At 57.8% G+C, this 17,414-nt stretch overlaps 1 protein-coding gene across 1 annotated transcript; it reads right to left on the reverse strand.

Moving 5' to 3' along the window:
- Positions 1–116: 116 nt before the first annotated feature.
- Positions 117–16,962, reverse strand: RPGRIP1 (RPGR interacting protein 1). Its single transcript, XM_065422911.1, has 25 exons — positions 16,875–16,962; positions 16,537–16,593; positions 15,104–15,236; positions 14,472–14,773; positions 13,964–14,120; positions 12,473–12,592; positions 12,086–12,191; positions 11,455–11,478; positions 10,891–11,037; positions 10,653–10,726; positions 9,993–10,102; positions 9,587–9,666; positions 7,004–7,177; positions 6,783–6,900; positions 5,939–6,385; positions 5,399–5,568; positions 4,244–4,568; positions 3,919–4,103; positions 3,465–3,677; positions 2,961–3,102; positions 2,440–2,546; positions 1,976–2,168; positions 1,150–1,234; positions 500–630; positions 117–229 (listed from the first exon to the last, which is right to left on the reverse strand). The coding sequence occupies exons 1-25, from the start codon at positions 16,960–16,962 to the stop codon at positions 117–119; spliced, it is 3,801 nt and encodes a 1,266-aa protein (XP_065278983.1).
- Positions 16,963–17,414: the final 452 nt, after the last annotated feature.

Below are 17,414 nucleotides of genomic sequence, written 5' to 3' on the forward strand. Positions count from 1 at the left end.
CTGAGTGCTCAGGCGGGGCGGCATCCTTCACCAGTGAGCTTTGAGGTGGGGGGAGGTCCCCATTTGAACCTTACTGTGCCAAGTCCTTGCATGCCTTGTGGGAGCTGATGGGTCCTTCATTCCTCCTCAGCCTTTCGTCTCCCCTCCCAATAGATGGTGCAGAGGGCAGCAGCTGCTTCCACAGAGACCTTCAGCCTCCCGATGGCAGAGCGGTCCTGAGGGCTGACAACTGCCGGGAGTGGGTAAGAGAGCAGAGGTGAGGGGAAGGGTCCGTGTTTCTCCAGGGCCATTCTCTGGCTGGGCCTGGTGTAGGACTTGCCTCCCCCAGCCCTGGGAAGGGACAGGACTTGCACTGCTGCAGTTCCCAGGACCTGGAGGGCGGTTGGCTCCCAGGTATAGATCCCAGCTCAGTGGCCAGGCCCCTGGCCCCCTTTCATGCAGGTAGCATGCAGGGGCACAGGAGACCGCTCGTTTGGGTGCTGCTGGCTCCGTCACTCACCATCGAGGTCATGCTCCAGCACGTCGTTGCCTGTCAGCAGGATCTCACGCAGGTCTATGTAGGCAAAGCCCACGTCCTCGCACTCGCCTCCTGTCCCAGGCAGGGGCTCGCTCACCACCACGAACTGCAGCCTGCAATGGGGGGCAGTGGGTCTGGATCCTGCACCTGCAGCCAGCCCATCCTAGCCTGGCTCCCCATAGAAAAGCCAAGTTGAAGGGCTCATGGGCCGGGGGCACAGGGGATCTCAAGGAGCCAAAACCTCAGGGAGGAGGGTTGTGCTTGCCAGCTTTGCTGCTCTGGCCCAGGGAACCTTCTCGGGAAGTGTACAGCTCGTCCGCGGGAGACAGAGCTGCCTGGGGAGGGGGCACGCTGGGCCTGTGTGAAACAAACGCCTCCAAGAGCTAAGGACCATCACAGACCGACCGGCACGTTCCTGTGAGCTACCTTCTCTAACCTACAGTGCATGTTCTTATATAACCCACATGTGCTGCAAGCCCTCCCCTGCACATGCTCCACCCAGGACAGAGAACAAGCACAGGGCGGATAGTGGTCGCAGCGTTCAGGCGCTTACAGGAACATGCTCTGTAAGAGCCTGTACGGGGAGGGGAGGGGGAAGGGACTGGAATCCTGTCCCCAGCCAGGCTGCTCACCAGCTCTGCCCTGCCTCCTCTGCCTGCAACATGGAGAAGAGGATTTCCCGCTGGCTGCTCACCCCCTCCGTGTCCAGCTGAATCACTGTGGTGGGGCACAAGGCTGTTAGCCAGGGCGATGCTCAGTTGGGGGGGGCAAGGAGAGGAGTCAGGGCGATGCTCACTGGGCAGTGGGGGGCACTAAGGGGAGGAGTCAGGGAAATGCTCGGGGGGGCAGGGGGCACCAAGGGGAGGAGTCAGGGCGATGCTCACTGAAGGGTGGGGGGGCACCAAGGAGAGGAGTGAGGGCAATGCTCGGGGGGGGGCACTAAAGGGAGGAGTCAGGGCAACAAGCTGATGCTCACCTGGGGTCAGAGGGTGACAGTCGACCCATCTCCAAGCTCCCCAGTGTTGCTCCGGTTCCCAAGCTGTTAGTGGTCCAGCCCCCAGCGCCACATTCTCCCTGTTGGGAGGGAGCCCACTGGGGCGGGCCTGGGCTGTGCTGCTCAGCACCCCATGGAGTGGTGCAGCATGAGCTGGGGCAGTGGGGCCTTTGCCAGCTTGCACTGTCAGTGGGGGAGCTGAGTCCCTGGGAGGGGGCTGGGGAAAGGGGCGCTATTAAACCAGTCATGGCCTCCCTTTCCCATCAACAGCGCTTCTGGGCCTGGAGTTATCCACTGTACAGCTGGCCCAAAGGCCTAGCTATGAGCCCTGTCCTGGGGCGGGGGAAGATGCTTTTCCTCTCTCCACCCATTTGTCCCCACAAGGCATGAGACTCCTGCCCCGCCTCTGGGGGGGGAAGGGCTGTGGGACAGGCGAGAGCCAGACCCTCCCCACGGCAGCTCACCCTTGCTGAAGTGGAAGTAGATCTCCTCGCTGCCCTGGGGCTTGCGCAGGGACAGGGGGGTCTCCGTCTCAGCCAGGGGCACCCCTGGGAAGTGGTACTCCACGTACAGCTGCTGGATGTGCTCACTGGCCATGGCCTCAGCCTCAGGGTGCAGACTCAGAGAGACGATCTCAATGTGGATCCGCTCCATGTCCTGACAGGATGAGGTGAGAGCAGGTCATACAGGGCCTGAGAGGGCGGGAAGCAGTGCCCCAAACTCTTGTGGGGGGGCACGGGAGGGGAGGCTGGCCAAGCCAAGCTCCCATCTCCCCCCACTCACCCCACTTTGGAACCCAGCAGGGCTCAGCAATGTCACTACAAGCTGTAGCTGCCCGATTCTCCTGTACCTGGCAGGGCTTTCCCCCCCCTCCCCCATGGGTCTGTGCACCCTCTCCTCCAGCACTGCCTCAGGGTGGGGGCATTACCACCTTTGGAGGGCTCCCCAGGCTGGTCCCCACCACAATCTCGTCACTGTCTGTGGTCTGTGCATCGCTGCTGCTCTCCAGCGCTGGCTCACTGGCCTCCTCGGGGGCTGGCAGGAACAGAGTACTTGTTACTGGGAGGGGAATTAGAATGGGACCTGCCCGCCCCCTGCCCTCCCACCCGGACCATGGGCCATGAAGAGTATGGCTGCAGCCTGCTTTGGGGCTGTTTGCAGTGAGAGCTGTCAGGGCTGCACCTATGCCCATCTCTAAGTTTGTTCACACAGGGACCCTGCTCTGCAGCTGGATGGCCATGTCGCCCTCCACCACCACAGTGAGCCCCAATCCACAGCTGGATGGCTGGATGCCCCTGTCTATGGCTCTACATTGTGCCACCTCGGGATGGGTGAGTGTGACCTTTAGAGTCAGATCTGGCACAGCATGAGGGGCTGAGCAGGGCCCTAGGGTAGCCTGGCCAGTTGGCACTGACAGCTGGGTGCCCCATGGGAGGCAGGAGCTGGTACCCATGTCCTCAGGAGCGGAGCCTACGTCCAGTGCAAGGGATTTGGGCTCCAAGCGCTGGGTCCTGGCAGAGGTTTCAGCGTCCTTAGCTGAGTGTTCTGCTTCCTCCTCGCCAGCCTGGGCCTCCTTCCCCTCCAGTGTCCCCTGCATAGACAAACCCCATCAGGCTCAGGGAACAGCTCACTGCCTGGGGAGCTCTGGCCCAGCCCCATTATTACTGCCCCCTGTTGGATGCTGGTTCAGTGTGGGGCACTAGGCAGCCTGCGGACCAAATCCAGACTGCCAGACGCTCATGAACAGACCATTGTATCTTTTTATGTACTTATTGTTATTGTGATGTGAAAACTGTTTCTCTGGAGTCTGGATCTTAACTGTACTTGCCCAAGAAATTTGGACCCTGACAAAAAATAACTGACTACCCAGGGTGTGGGGTGAGCGTTGGGCAGGGGACTTGGGTTGCTGCACCCTCACTGCCTGCTTCCTGCTCCCTTCTCCCCAGCTCTCACCTCGGCAGTATCTCCCACCGGAGCCACCTCTTCTCCCTCCTCCAGGGTGTAGCCACTGGATACTGGCACTGGATTAGGCTGAGTCTGACTGCTGGCTCCCCCATTCCACCTTCCCCACTTTCCCCTGCATCCATCAGCCTTGACCGCCAAGATATGGAGCTTCTTCCTCTGGCCCTCAGGCTGCGATGGCGAGATGCTGGGAGCAAGCCGGGCCTGAGCAGGGGTCAGAACAGCACAGTCACGCCAAAGCCTGGCAGCTTCCCCCCATTCCCACTAACCTGCTCCTTTTTCTACTGGGGTGCAGGAGTGGCAGCAGCACCCCGCATGGCAAAGAGAGAGCGGGGGCTAGAAGCCAGGAGTTCTGACTCCCAGCCCTCACTCACTAAACCCCTCACCAGGAAGGTGATATTGTATGGGGCAGGTGTGAATTCTGGGCTGCTGGGTCGTTCTGTACCTGGTTGTGTAGTGCAGCCCTTTCTTCCTCAATCAGCTGCTCCAAGGGTCTCTCACGCTGGTGTTTCCTGGCCCAGGCCGCTTGGTGCAGGGCGGCCCCCGGGGGCAGGTACCGACGCTTCCACTCCAGGCTGAGGCTGATGGAGCCATTGGGGTGCCCAGCCGGGTCGGTGAGGACAAAATCTCCTGCAGAGTAGAGAAATGGAGGCGTAAGGGGGCACAGGGGGTGGGGCTCTGGGCACAAGGCACTGAGGCCAGGGGCAGGGGAACTGTGCCCAGCTATGTGCCTCATGAGCAATAGAGGATCTGGGTCCAGCGGCTTTCACCTGTGATACAGTGCCCGCGTGCCAGAGGCAGCAGGGGGATCTGTGCTTTGCCCAAGTAACTGCCTGGCTCTGTATCCTCATCATCAAAGATGTACACCCAGAGGCTCTCTAGACGCAGATAGCAGTCGAGTTCAGCTGTGGGGTGCATGGGGAAGGTCCGCAGGTCTCCAAAGTGTGGGTTGTTGCTGGAGGGGATGATGGGCGTGTCGTGGTCAGGGAAGGTGAAGAAGCGGTACATGGCATAGGGGCTGGGCTGGGTGCTGAGCCAGCGACCCCGCAGGCCCGTGCAGCCTACAATCTGCACTTGCAGCTCATTCCACAGCCACTCAGCATCCAGGACCTAGAGGGGGAGACTGAGAAAGGCTGGTAACTGCGTGAGCAGAGGGCCTAGAGTGCATCCCATAGAAATCAGGGCTTTGCCACATGGAAGGCTGTGACACAGTAGGGAGCGGGGCAAACTGACCTGGGAATGTTGTCTAGTTTTACTGGGACTGTCTGCATGGGGGATGGAATAGCAGGGGGTGACTTTACTTGAGTAACAATACCTGAGCCGGGAGAGGGATGGGGCCAGGTAACACCTTCTGTCTGGGAAACTGGACAAAGGCTGGAGGAGGAGCCGGGGGAAGGCTGGGTGAGATGGCTGGAGGGGGTTTCAGTTTGGAGCGGTTGGGGGAAACGGAGGGAACCCCAAGGCTGGGGTCTAAGCTCCCTCCCCCCTGAGGGACCTGACTGAGGGGTCCTGGTTGTACCTACAAGCTCTGTTTGGGACTGTGTTCCTGTCGTCTAATAAATCCTCCGTTTTACTGGCTGGCTGAAAGTCACGTAAATCGCAGGAAGTGAGTGCAGGGCCCGAACTCCCCCACACTCCATGACAAAGGCACTTTAGTTTCCAGAGTGCCTGAGGCTTCCCTTACAGGGATCCTGCTCTGACATGTGCCAGAGAGCTCTAGTGTGGAGCACATATCCCTATGAGGCCCTGTGGTTGTGTGCCACCATGGGGAGCCCCTTTTGTGGGGGCATATGTCCATACAGGGATCCTGTACCAGTGGGCATGGCCCTATAAGACTCCCCCTTTCTGGGGTGCATTTCCTTCAGTGAGAGTGTGTGTATTTACCCTCACATACTCCTCCCCCATGCACGCCCCTGCTTCCTCACCCCCTCCTTGTCCTGCTGCCTGCTCTGCTGGGCAGCTCTGGCCTGGGGCATGCAGGCTGACAAGTAGCCCAAGGCCTTGGTGCGCTCGCAATGCAGCCGTATGGTCTGCTCCATGGGCAGGCACAGCCTCATCCAATACTCCAGCATCCCGTAGTTCTCGCCGCTCGGACCTAGAGGGTGTGGAGCGGGCGGGGGGGACATGCGGGGGGGGGACGGACAAAGGCCGGGGGATAGGGATTGGGGGAGCGAGAAGGAATTAGGGCAGTAGGTAACAGGACATGAAGGCCACAGGGACATAAGAATGGTTAGAAACCTGGCATATTCCCCAAGCTGACGCCAGAAGGGCTGGGGCAGGGCGAGCCTTGGCCCCAGGGAGGGAAGATGAGCGTATACACTCCCATGGCTGGAGAGCCTTTACTGTGCATGCAGCTGAGCTGTGGCACTGACAAGGCCAGGCGCCCTCACTGAGCAGCTGCCATGGCAGAGGGCACAGGGAGCTCTTTGCCGTAGAGCATCACTGTGGAGAGGGAAAGCTCTTACCATGTAGCATCGCTGTGGCATGCATGCGCTCCCCGCTCCCCAGAACCTCCCGGAAGCGCAGCCAACAGGAAGCCAGAGTGCTGTGGTCAGTAGCCGTGGCCAGGTGCAGGTCTAGGCGGGCGGCAGCCCTCTGCAGGTACTGCAGGAAGAGGGGCTCAGCCTGTATCACATACTGAGACGTGAAGCTGTAGCGGGGCCGGGCCCCTCGCACCACCGGTGTGCAGTGTGTCTCGAAGTCATAGAAGGCATAGGTGCAGAAGGTGACGGGCTGGACTTCCCCCAGCAGCTGCAGTGCCTCCCCTGACAGCACTGCCCCTGCAATGTGCAGCTCAAACAGGTTCTCACCACGCCGCAGCACCGGGGCCTTGACCTCCTCCACGTCCACATCACCCTCAGTCGGCAGGAGTGGGAGCTGCCGTGTCCCATAGGCCACATCCTTCAGCTGCTCTGGGGGAGGAGATGGGGCCTGTGGGGGTGGGCATGTCCCCATCTTCTCCCCCCTCTATCCCCAAGGCATAGCCTGTACAAGTCCCCCTCCCCTATCCGTTCCTGACAGGAGTGACCCACTGCCCGTCTGCTGTCTTCCCCCCTCTTGCTACAAGCCCAGCATAGCCATCTGCCAGCCCAAGTGCTGTACAGCAAGCCAGCTGCTCTTGAGGGGCCAGTTCCCGCTCTGAACAGTGCCATGGGCATGCAGGGACCTGGCACAGCCTCTTGGGGCAGGGAACGCGAGCACAGGTCCAGACAAAGGCCCATCCTGCCCAGCTCTGTTTCCAGCAGTGGTCATGAGTGAGGCAGGGGCAAGAATTGCTCCAGGGGCAGGTGGGGCTGGCTCTGCTCTTACCCTCCAGCTGGCGGATGCGAGTGCTGCGCAGATCCAGGAGCTGCGCCATTTTCTGCTGCTTTTCCTCATGTCCCCTCTTCTCCTGTTCAGCCTGCACCATCACACCTTCCAGCTCGGCCTGACAGCACATGAGGTCAGTTACACAGCAGCTCATCCCACAGTTCAGCCTGACATAGCACCCAGGTGGGGTCAGTCACCCCCTGCACCACCACCTTCCCCACCTGATAGTCCCGGTTGATGCGATGCTGTAGGATCAGCATGTCCCGGGTTTTCTCCAGCTCCAAGATGGTGTCAGCATGGGCAGCTTCTGTCTCACGGAGTCTCCGGCTCAGGCTCTGATGGGGGAACAGCTCCTCCTGCTCGGTCTCGGTGGGGAGCCTATCAAGGCAGGGGGGCTGTAGGGAAATGGGCGGGAGATGGGCTAGGAGTGAACAGAAAAGAGCCACGCCCACCCTGCTGAATGAGGTAGGAGCACCACAGTCCCCAAGGCTGCAACTCCCCCGCGTGTAGCACCAGCGCTCGCCGGGATGCGTGGTCCCAGCCCAGCCCCCCCTTGTCTTCCCAGCACAGGCCGCAGCACTTGTCATGATGGGGGCGGGGTCCGGCCCAGCCTCCCTAAACGCTTAACTCCCCCTCCATAGAATCATAGAATCTCAGGGTTGGAAGGAACCTCAGGAGGTATCTAGTCCAACCCCCTGCTCAAAGCAGGACCAATTCCCAACTAAATCATCCCAGCCAGGGCTTTGTCAGGCCGGGCCTTAAAAACCTCTAAGGAAGGAGATTCCACCACCTCCCTAGGTAACCCATTCCAGTGCTTCACCACCCTCCTAGTGAAATAGTGTTTCCTAATATCCAACCTAAACCTCCCCCACTGAACTTGAGACCATTACTCCTTGTTCTGTCATCTGGTACCACTGAGAACAGTCTAGATCAGTGGTTCCCAAACTTTAACAATCTGTGAACCCCTTTCACTAAAATGTCAAGTCTCGTGAACCCACTCCTAAAAATGAATATTTACAGGGATTTTCTCCTTTACCTGAGTATAAATTATAAAAGCAGTGATCTTGGAAATATAAAATTTGTTTTTATGACATGCTTATTACACACTTATTAATTATTATTTAGCAATACAGTATTTTTATTACATTATTAAAACGGCAACACTCTTCCAAGATCTGACTTTTGTAGCTTGTATCACTTTGAATAAGCCTGTTATAAGACAAGGCTCCTATGTTTCATCAAGGAGTATCAGATGTGAAACAGCAGGAAGGCATTTAAGAAGCCAACTCAAAGAGTTCCTCCTACACAAGCATTCAGGGCTTGAGCAATCCAGGCAAACAACGCACGTTACAACAAAGCTTCAACTTGTTCTTCATAATAATTTTAAAAACAATACTAGCTGCCTATTTAATTTAAAAAACAGCAAAAAGTATCCATCTCCCTTTCCATTTCTTATAAGTCTTGAAGTTTATATCTTCTCAGTGTGATAGAGATGCTTGCTTTGATCTGCTTAGCTCTTGGAAGTCCAGGGCTCCGGGCTGCTGGCCCCGTGCTGCCCACTGTCCCTAGGGACAGCTCTGTCCGCCATTAGGGAATTTTTTCCTGAGAACCCCCTGTAACGGTTCATGAACCCCAGTTTGGGAACCACTGGTCTAGATCCATCCTCTTTGGAACCCCCTTTCAGTAGTTGAAAGCAGCTATCAGATCCCCCCTCATTCGTCTCTTCTGCAGACTAAACAATCCCAGTTCCCTCAGTCTCTTCTCATAAGTCATGTGCTCCAGCCCCCTAATCATTTTTGTTGCCCTCCGCTGGACTCTTTCCAATTTTTCCACATCCTTCTTGTGTGTGGGGCCCAAAACTGGACACAGTACTCCAGATGAGGCCTCACCAATGTTGAATAGAGGGGAATGATCATGTTCCTCGATCTGCTGGCAATGCCCATACTTATACAGCCCAAAATGCCGTTAGCCTTCTTGGCAACAAGGGCACACTGTTGACTCATATCCAGCTTCTCGTCCACTGTAACCCCTAGGTCCTTTTCTGCAGAACTGCTGCCTAGCCATTCGGTCCCTAGTCTGTAGCAGTGCATGGGATTCTTTCGTCCTAAATGCAGGACTCTGCACTTGTCCTTGTTGAACCTCATCAGATTTCTTTTGGCCCAATCCTCTAATTTGTCTAGGTCCCTCTGTATCCGATCCCTACACTCCAGCGTATCTACCACTCCTCCCAGTTTAGTGTCATCTGCAAACTTGCTGAGAGTGCAGCCCACGCCATCCTCCAGATCATTAATGAAGATATTGAACAAAACCGGCCCCAGGACCGACCCTTGGGACACTCCGCTTGATACCGGCTGCCAACTAGACATGGAGCCATTGACCACTATCCGTTGAGCCCGATGACCTAGCCAACTTTCTAACCACCTTATAGTCCATTCATTCAGCCCATACTTCTTTATCTTGCCAGCAAGAATACTATGGGAGACCGTATCAAAAGCTTTGCATAGCACACAGCAGTCGCCATGAGAGGAAGGACCACTCCAGACCTGCTGACTCCCCCACATATGGCCTTGTGCTTGCCATGACAGATGGCTTCCCTGCACTTGCCATGACGGGTGAGACCAGCCCAGTCCCCCGACTCCTCTACACAGGGACCAGCCCCACCCCACCCCCAACGCCCCCCGCACAGGCCCCAGCTCTATGCCCTTTACCTGCCAAATGCTGCTAGAGGATGGGGCACCTACTACACCCCACGAAGGGGCCTGGGGAGATTAGCCAACCCTGGCTCCTCCCTGGCTCGTACCCACCTGGGACAGGGTCGGATCAGGCTTCTGCTCTGGAGTTTGGTTCCCCCTCTCCACTTCCTGCTTCAGCTCCTCACTCCGAGCTGGGGACAAGACAGGAGTCAGGTCTGGTCACCAAACTGGTTGTGATACAGAGCAGGCCCTGGCCCCGTGTGACCGGGACACATTCTGCCCCCCACCACACGTGTTGCACACCAAGGATCCACCCCCTCCCTCAGGTGTCACGTGGCCAGACCACATGCACCCCTCCCCCCCGACTGCAGTGCACGTGTGATGCCCCCACCCCAGTGAGAGGGATTAGTCAATGGTGACACAAGAACTCCCCATTGGGATGAAGCTGCAATTTCAGTCCCGTGTCCCTGTGCTGGTACTAAGATTCCTTCCCGCACTGTCCTGCCAGCCCCCTCACCTCTCTCCTGCGCCAGCTCCTCCATCAGCCCCCTCTTCTCTGCCAGCTCCAAGCTCAGCTGCTCCTCCAGCCGTGAGATGTTCCCATGCCGCTGCTCACAGGCCAGACTGCTGCAGCAAGAGGGGCAATGCTACAGTGTTACCCCAAGGGCCACAAACCCCAACCCTCTATGAGGGGCTCCAGCACACATGGTGCCCTGAGCCCTCAGGGCCCTGGGAGCTGCTTCTGCATAGCTGGGGCAATTCTTTGCCAGGCCCCACCCAGGCATGGCAGATTGAGGGTGAGGGGGTGTCCCTATGGCTCTGCCAGGCCCCCACACACACTGTACAACAGATTTGGAGAGGGCTTCCTAAGGCTCTCCCCCAAGACCCCCATCCTCCAGGGTCAGCCCTTTGGGATCAGTCTCCTGTCTCTGGCAGACTCTGGGGCTGCTCCAGACCTTTGCCTATCTCCTGCAGGCCAGAGCTCCCAGCCCCAGCAGTCCGACCCTGAATGGAGCCCAGAGAGGGGGCTGAGCAGGCCTCAGACAGATCTGGTGTGACTGGACCCCAGGCTGTGGCATCTCTGGGGATCAATGGGGGCTGAGACTGCTCACTTGACCTTGGGCACCATGGCATAGTCCCACTGCATGGTGCGGGGCTCGGCCACATTCAGTCTCACCTCTCCAGCAATTTATCATAATCCTCCTTCAACAGGTCTCGCTCCTTCTCCAGGGACCTGATTCTCTCCTGAAACTGAGAGAGACAGAGATCAGCTCCCAGACCTGGCTCCCCCAGCCAATGGGGGGTGGGCCTGTCAGGCTCTTTCTCTAGGGTTAGAAAGGGACCCCCCTACTGACTTCAGGGAAGCTGGCCTCAGAGTAGGGAAAAAGGGGTCCCCAGGGCTTGGGGCTCCCTACCTCCTCCAGCGCCCCCTGCAGGAATGAGACGCTCTCCACTTTGCTCTCCAACGCCAACACCTTCTGCGTCTCCGCCTTCAGCTGCACAGTGAGCTCCTCCACCTGGGCCAGGAGGGCCTCACTGCTGGTTCGCAACGTCTCCTGATTCTGGTGAGGGAGGGGAAGGAAGAAAGACCAGCACAGGCAGGAGAGAGGGACGCCGGCCCCTCCCTGCTGCAGGGCCGCCAGGATGGAGGGACCCGGAACCGAGTGCGAGAACCCAGGGACAAGGGGGTGGAGGCTGGATACAGAGAGACTCTCTTTGCCCCAGCCCCCCCATCTGGAGTGCAATGCCCTCGGGACGGGTCCCAGCGGGGGGAGGGGAGCTCTTGTCCCATCAGTGAAAAGGGGCGCACCCTTCCTGGGGGCTGGGGGGCAGGTCCCATCAGGGTTGTGTGGGCAGGAGAGCTCCTGCCTGCTGGGGAGTGGGTCCCAGTAGGGTACTGGGGGGGAGCTCTTGTCACATCAGCACAGAGACTCTCCCCTTCTGGGGCGGGAGGGGTCCCATCATACATCAGTATTTACCTGCTGGAGCTGGCTCTCATACGCCTGGGAAGAGAAATCACAGAGCTGCATCAGTGCTGCTATGTGGAGCCTATTATTTGCTGAGCGCTGACTTGGGAGGGCTTTGGGCCTGGCTTCTCCCAGTGGCCCTCAGAGCTGTTGCCTCCCCCCCCCCCCCCCCCCCCGCCCGCCCCTGCACTCCCAACCCCGGGAAGCAGGTTCACTGATCCCACTTGGAGGAACAGACGCAGACATGAGGGGGTGAAGGCGGGAGCTCCCCATGGGGTTGGCTGAAGGGAGAACTTCCCCTCTAAGCCCCTACTCATCCCCACAGGTGGGTGGGTTGGTGGGGGGGTCACATTGGGTGCTCGGGTATCTCTCCCCAGGTGGTACAGGCAGGGGCCTAGGTGTTGGGAGTGTCTCTTCTCCTCTCCCCTGGGGTGGCACAGGCAAGGGAACTGACAGCTGGGGGTCTTTCTGTCCTCTCCCCCTGTGTGGCACAAGAACTGACAGCTGGGGGGGTCTTTCTCCTCTTCCCCCCCGCCCCTCCCTTCCGGGTGGCACAGGCAGGGGAACTGACAGCTGGGGGGGTCTTTGTCTCCTCCCCTTCCCCCCCCCCCCCCCGGGTGGCACAGGACTGGGACTAATTCACCTCCTGCAGGTCAGTGAATCGGCCTCTGGTCACGGCCAGCTCGCAGCTCCGCTCTCTCAGGAGCCGCTGCAGCCGGATCAGCTCCACATTCCCCCGGATGGCGGCTCTGCAAGGGGAGCAGTGGGTGGCTTGAGCTAGAGCAGCAATCCCTGCAGGGGACCCACATTCCAGCTGTCCTACGCCCCCAACCTGGGCCTGGCACAACCTCTCCCCCGACCATCTGGGCCTGGCACAGCCCCCCCTTCCTTACTCTCCCCTGTCCAGCCCCAAAGATAATCGGAGTCACTTCCTCTTCCCGCCAGGGCTATATAGGCCTAGACCCCCACTCTCCCCCAGGCCCAGCAGAGCCACCCCCTCGCCCAGGGGGCACCCGCAGGGGTGCCATACCGATGCTCCAGGGCCTGCTGGTGGTACTGCTGGGACGGGGCCCCATCGAGGTCCATCTCTCTCCCCCATGCCAGGCATTGTGACTCAGGCTCCAGCTCTGCCAACACCAGGCTGTGGGATCTGTGGGGAGCAGGGACCTGGGCTGACGCACTGACCCCTAAGGAAGTGTGGGGCAGGATCAGAGGACACAGGTGCTAGGGTGATACCACATTGACTACAAAGGGAGCAGGGGGCTGGAAGGCAAGTTTGGCAAGCAGACTGCAGGATTAGGAAGTTTGACAGAGCACGGAGAGAGCACTTGCAGCACCACTCTGGTCACTATTAGCACCAATTAAGTCCCCCCCTCAAGGTCTAACTGGTCAGGGCTGTGCCTGATTACTGGGCCAGTGGGGTTGGGAAGGTAATGAGCTCACTAGCCAATGGGCAAGTGGTTTGAAAAGAGCACAGGAAAGGCCTGCTGGATTCTGGAATAGAAGTTGCTAAGCTGGGAGAGCCTGGCAAGAGGGAGCTCTCTGAGCACCCCACAATTCTCCTTCCACCTGCAATGCACCCCCTGGGATGAGGGGCCAGAAAGCTGGACAACAGTGCAGAGGTCTGGATCTAGTGGTGGAGGGATTGAGGAACTGTATTGCAAGTACATGTTGGTGTGCTCAAGTAAGAAAGTGTCAGAGCAGTCTGTAATGGTGGGGGTGTGGCACCCTGTCATAACTAGAAAGGGAAGGGTAACAGCCCTCCTGTATACAATACTATAAAATCCCTCCTGGCCAGAGGCACCAAAATCCTTTTACCTGTAAAGGGTTAAGAAGCTCAGGTAACCTGGCTGACACCTGACCCAAAGGACCAATAAGGGGACAAGATACTTTCAAATCTTTGGGGGAAGGCTTTTGTTTGTGTGCTCTTTGTTTTTGGGTGTGTTCGCTCCTGGGACTAAGAGGGACCGGACATCAATCCAGGTTCTCCAAATCTTTCTACACAAGTATCTCATATTTCAAACTTGTAAGTAACAACCAGGCAAGATGTGTTAGTTTTATCTTTGTTTTCTCAACTTGTAAATGTTCCTTTTGCTAGAGGGTTTACCTCTGTTTGCTGTAACTTTGAACCTAAGGCTAGAGGGCTCTTTAAATCTGATTACCCTGTAAAGTTATTTTCCATCCTGATTTTACAGAGAGAAATTTTACCTTTTCTTTTAATAAAATTCTTCTTTTAAGAACCTGATTAATTTTTCATTGTTTTAAGATCCAAGGGTTTGGATCTGTGTTCACCAGTACATGGTAGAGCTGAGGCTGCAGCTCAGTGGACCCTTAGCAGAGGTGGTGGCTGAAATGCCTAAGGAACATGGGAACAGTTATGAACTTTTTAAAAACAAGGCCAGAATCAGAATGGGGCTAACACCTGAGCATGCCCATCAGCGGTTCAGAACCCAGGGAGGGAAGGTATCTGAGGGAGAGGACATGGGGCTGTGGACGATAGTGGAGTGGTGGAGGCACTCACAGTTGGGATTCAGGGGCTGCTACCCCTTCCATGGTGCTGGGTGGGGGAGGGACAGATAGTCTCTCCATATCCGCTCGTACTCCCTCTGTGATGTGGTCTCTGTATCTTGGGGGAGCTGTGTGGGTAGGTCTGGCCTCTGGAACGTGCACCCGCATCCCTGCACAGGAGAAAAAGGTGGGATGAGGCCTTGTGTCTTCCTGATGCTAAACCTGTAGGGGCAAAGGATTCCTAGGGGACTGGGCTGAGGCCAGCAGACTCCCTTCACTTGAGAGCTGACTCCAATACACAAGCAGAGCTGGGAAAGGGCCTGCCCAGAGGCCAGGATGGGTCATCCCCTGGGCTCTTCACCAGAGCTTCTGCTGCCCCAGACCGGCTCTCAGGGAGGGGATCTCTCAGACCCTGGGCTCCCACCCCTTTTCTTGGGGAGGCACTGCCCCAGGATCCAGGCCCTTCAACCCCTAGGAATAGTGCTTTTCCCCCACTCCCTGTCCTGCTCCATCCCCCTCACCTCTGTGATGTCTCTCAGTCACCCTCCCGCCTGAGGTGTGAACCTGCCGGAGTCCGGTGTCCACCCGGGGTTGGACGTAGCCGTAGGGCCAGTGGCGCCTGCACCCCTGGAGCTGCAGCTGCTGCTTGTAGGATAGCAGACGACTCCGCAGCCCCTCATTGCGCCGCTCCAGGTCCCACACCTGCTCCTGCAGTTCCTCCAAGGACTTCTCCAGGTCCTGGCCTGACCACCTGGCCCTGGCACCCAGCTGACCCTCAACCTGTGCCCGCTCATGGGTACGTCTCAGCAGCTTCGTGCCCAGCCTGGGGAGGAAGCACAAGTAACGAACCTCCGTCTAATCCATCCCCGCACACACGCTGCCACAGTCCCTATCTTACCCACCCCCCGTGCGTCCCTCAGCCTGTGCCTGCTTGTGGGGGAGTCTCACACACACATCCCCCCGGGGAGTGGGGAGCACAGACCCACTCACTCCCTGTGAATCTTCTAATCCCAGGCTCCCTTCCTGCATCACCACAGACACCTACACATGCTCCCTCTGCAAGCCCTGCATACCCTCCTCTGCCCCACCATGTCTCTGGGAGCCTAGGATCCTAATGGTGAGGGTGATGGGTTTCATGGGGCCCTGCTGGTACCTCTTGATCCTGTCCTCCTGCTTGCAGGCAAACTCCTTGAGCACCAGGTTCTCGTCATGTAGACGCAGGAACCCATCCTCCAGCTCTGCCCGGTTCATCTGGCTCACATGCTGCCATGTCCATGCCACTGGCTCTGAAAGCCCAACATCAGGGAGTGAGGGGCAAGGGGCTTGCACAGATTCTACTCTACAGGGACTAGGGCTAGTGGCTAGGACCAAGGACTGCTGGGCTTTCTCCAGAGTTCTGGGAGGGGAGTGGGGTCTGAGCCTAGCTGTGAGCTCAGAAACAAGCAGTTGTGAGGTTGGAATCAATGCAGAGGAGCACAGGACCAGCTGGGCCTCTGTGAGGAAAAGAAGGCAACCCAGCCCCAAATCCCCACCTCAGTTCATGAGTGGAAAGATCTGAAGGTGGTTCCCATGGCTGACAGAACTTAACCATCTACGGAGTCCGATAGTGGCATGCTTGCAGGAGCGCCTCAAGGGACAGGGCTTGGACACCAGTCAGTGAGAGCAAGCAAGACCTGGCCTGCCGAGGGGTAAAGGAAGAGAATGGGAAGCAGCAGTGGCTGCTGCGGGAGGAAGAGCTATAGCTAAATCTTCCTGCAGAGCCAGCCCATTAGAGAAAAGGACGAGAAGCTGGAGGGTATGGAGGCTGAGGTTGCAGTTTTAAAGAAAGAACTAAGCACTGAGCTCCTTGGGGAGAAAGAGGGCCTGTGCTGAGAGTCTGGCCATTATACACCGGAAGTGTGGGGCCCACATGGCTGCAGTCACAGGAGGAAGAGTTAGGAAGCTAGCAGACAGCACAATGTTAGGCCTAACAGCTGAGGGAAGGGCAGCTTTGACTCTAGACTAAAGATTGTCATTCAGGGAGCAGTGGGGGTAGGAGAGGAACTGAAGTGGGGTCTGTTATGGGCTGTGATGGAGGTTGTACAAAAGGGGATGTGAAACTGAGTGTTTGTGTCCATTTTGTGGTGTGGATCCCCAGCTCGGTATTTGTCTGTCTGAGCGGGCTGTGCTCCTCCAAACAAGGAGGCAGCGCTAGCCCTCACCCCCAACTGGTGAAGTTCTGGCTGGTGTTTTGCCGGCTGCAGAAGCAGGCAGGAGCTAGGATGGGGGTGGGTCCATATGTTTTTGTTGTAGGAAGGTGGGCACATTAAAAGGCACTTCCCCAGTAAGAACTCAGACTTCAGGGAAATGGACTGTATCCCTGAGAAAGACTGCCTCTCTGGACTGGGGGATACCTGTCTTCTGCAGAGAGCTGTGCTTGGGGAAAGTACCCTGTCTGTGCCCCATTGCCCCCTCTGAATGGGGTGGTGACATAGGGTGCTGGTGGGGGTACAGGCTCATCCTCTCTAGTGTGCCATGCTATCTACCTCAGCCTGTGTCAACCCTGAATCCCTTCACTGTCTGTGTGGGGTGGGCCCCTTTGCTCACCTCTCATCCGGGTCTTCAGCCCACGGGCCTTCGTGGGACGAGCAATGGCTGACACATCTAGGAAGTCACCAGGAAAGCAGTTAGAGCATCACTCTGTCATGGGCAGCGGGGGTGCTGGGATGAGCCCAGGGACAGCAGTGAAAGTGAGGAGGATGGGGGTAGATGAGGGGGAATAGGAGAAGAGGAAGGGGGATCAGGGAGGGTTGAATGGGTGAGGGGGTGCAGAATGGATTGGGGGGTTAGATGGGTGAGGGAGGAGGCCTTGGAGGTCAAAGAAGGAGTCCCTGTGCCCCCCCTTCCTTGGGATCCCTGCATTGTTGTTGTGATGTGGCCCTGACCTTGAATAGCTGTGATCACTGAGGGCTGAGGGCTGCTGTCTCTGACAGGCAGGTCTCCGGCTGTCTCATCCAGCAGGAGTAGTGACATAGCAGCAGGCGAAGCACAGTCTGGAAGGCAGGGAGAGAGGCAGTTACAGGTGGCCCTCAGGGGTCCAGTCCCCAGTCATGTCCCACAGTGGGTGAACCCAGCCTGGAGGGGGCAGAGCTGCAGCTTGGACACTTGTGGGGAAAGACCACCAGGGCTTGGCTCTGCAGCTGCCTCATTAGCCTGGGGCAAATCATTCACATATCCATTGATATATGGGATACCAAGGTGGCTTCCTCCCTCTGCTGTGCTTCTGGGGGTGGGATGGGGGATCAGCTCAGCTCTTTGGTTGGACCTCCACTCCAGGTCCCACATCTGCGCTGTCTGCTCTGTCCCCAGGTGAGGCACCTGCCCCAGACACGAGGAGCAGCACTAATCCTGCATAAGGCTCTCCTTCTGGCCCCCCCACCCCAGCTGGTGGGTACTTCTCCCCCTCACTCACAACCCCCTCCCAA

Source organism: Emys orbicularis (genome assembly GCF_028017835.1).
Source record: "Emys orbicularis isolate rEmyOrb1 chromosome 12 unlocalized genomic scaffold, rEmyOrb1.hap1 SUPER_12_unloc_2, whole genome shotgun sequence".
Lineage (NCBI taxonomy): Eukaryota > Metazoa > Chordata > Testudines > Emydidae > Emys > Emys orbicularis.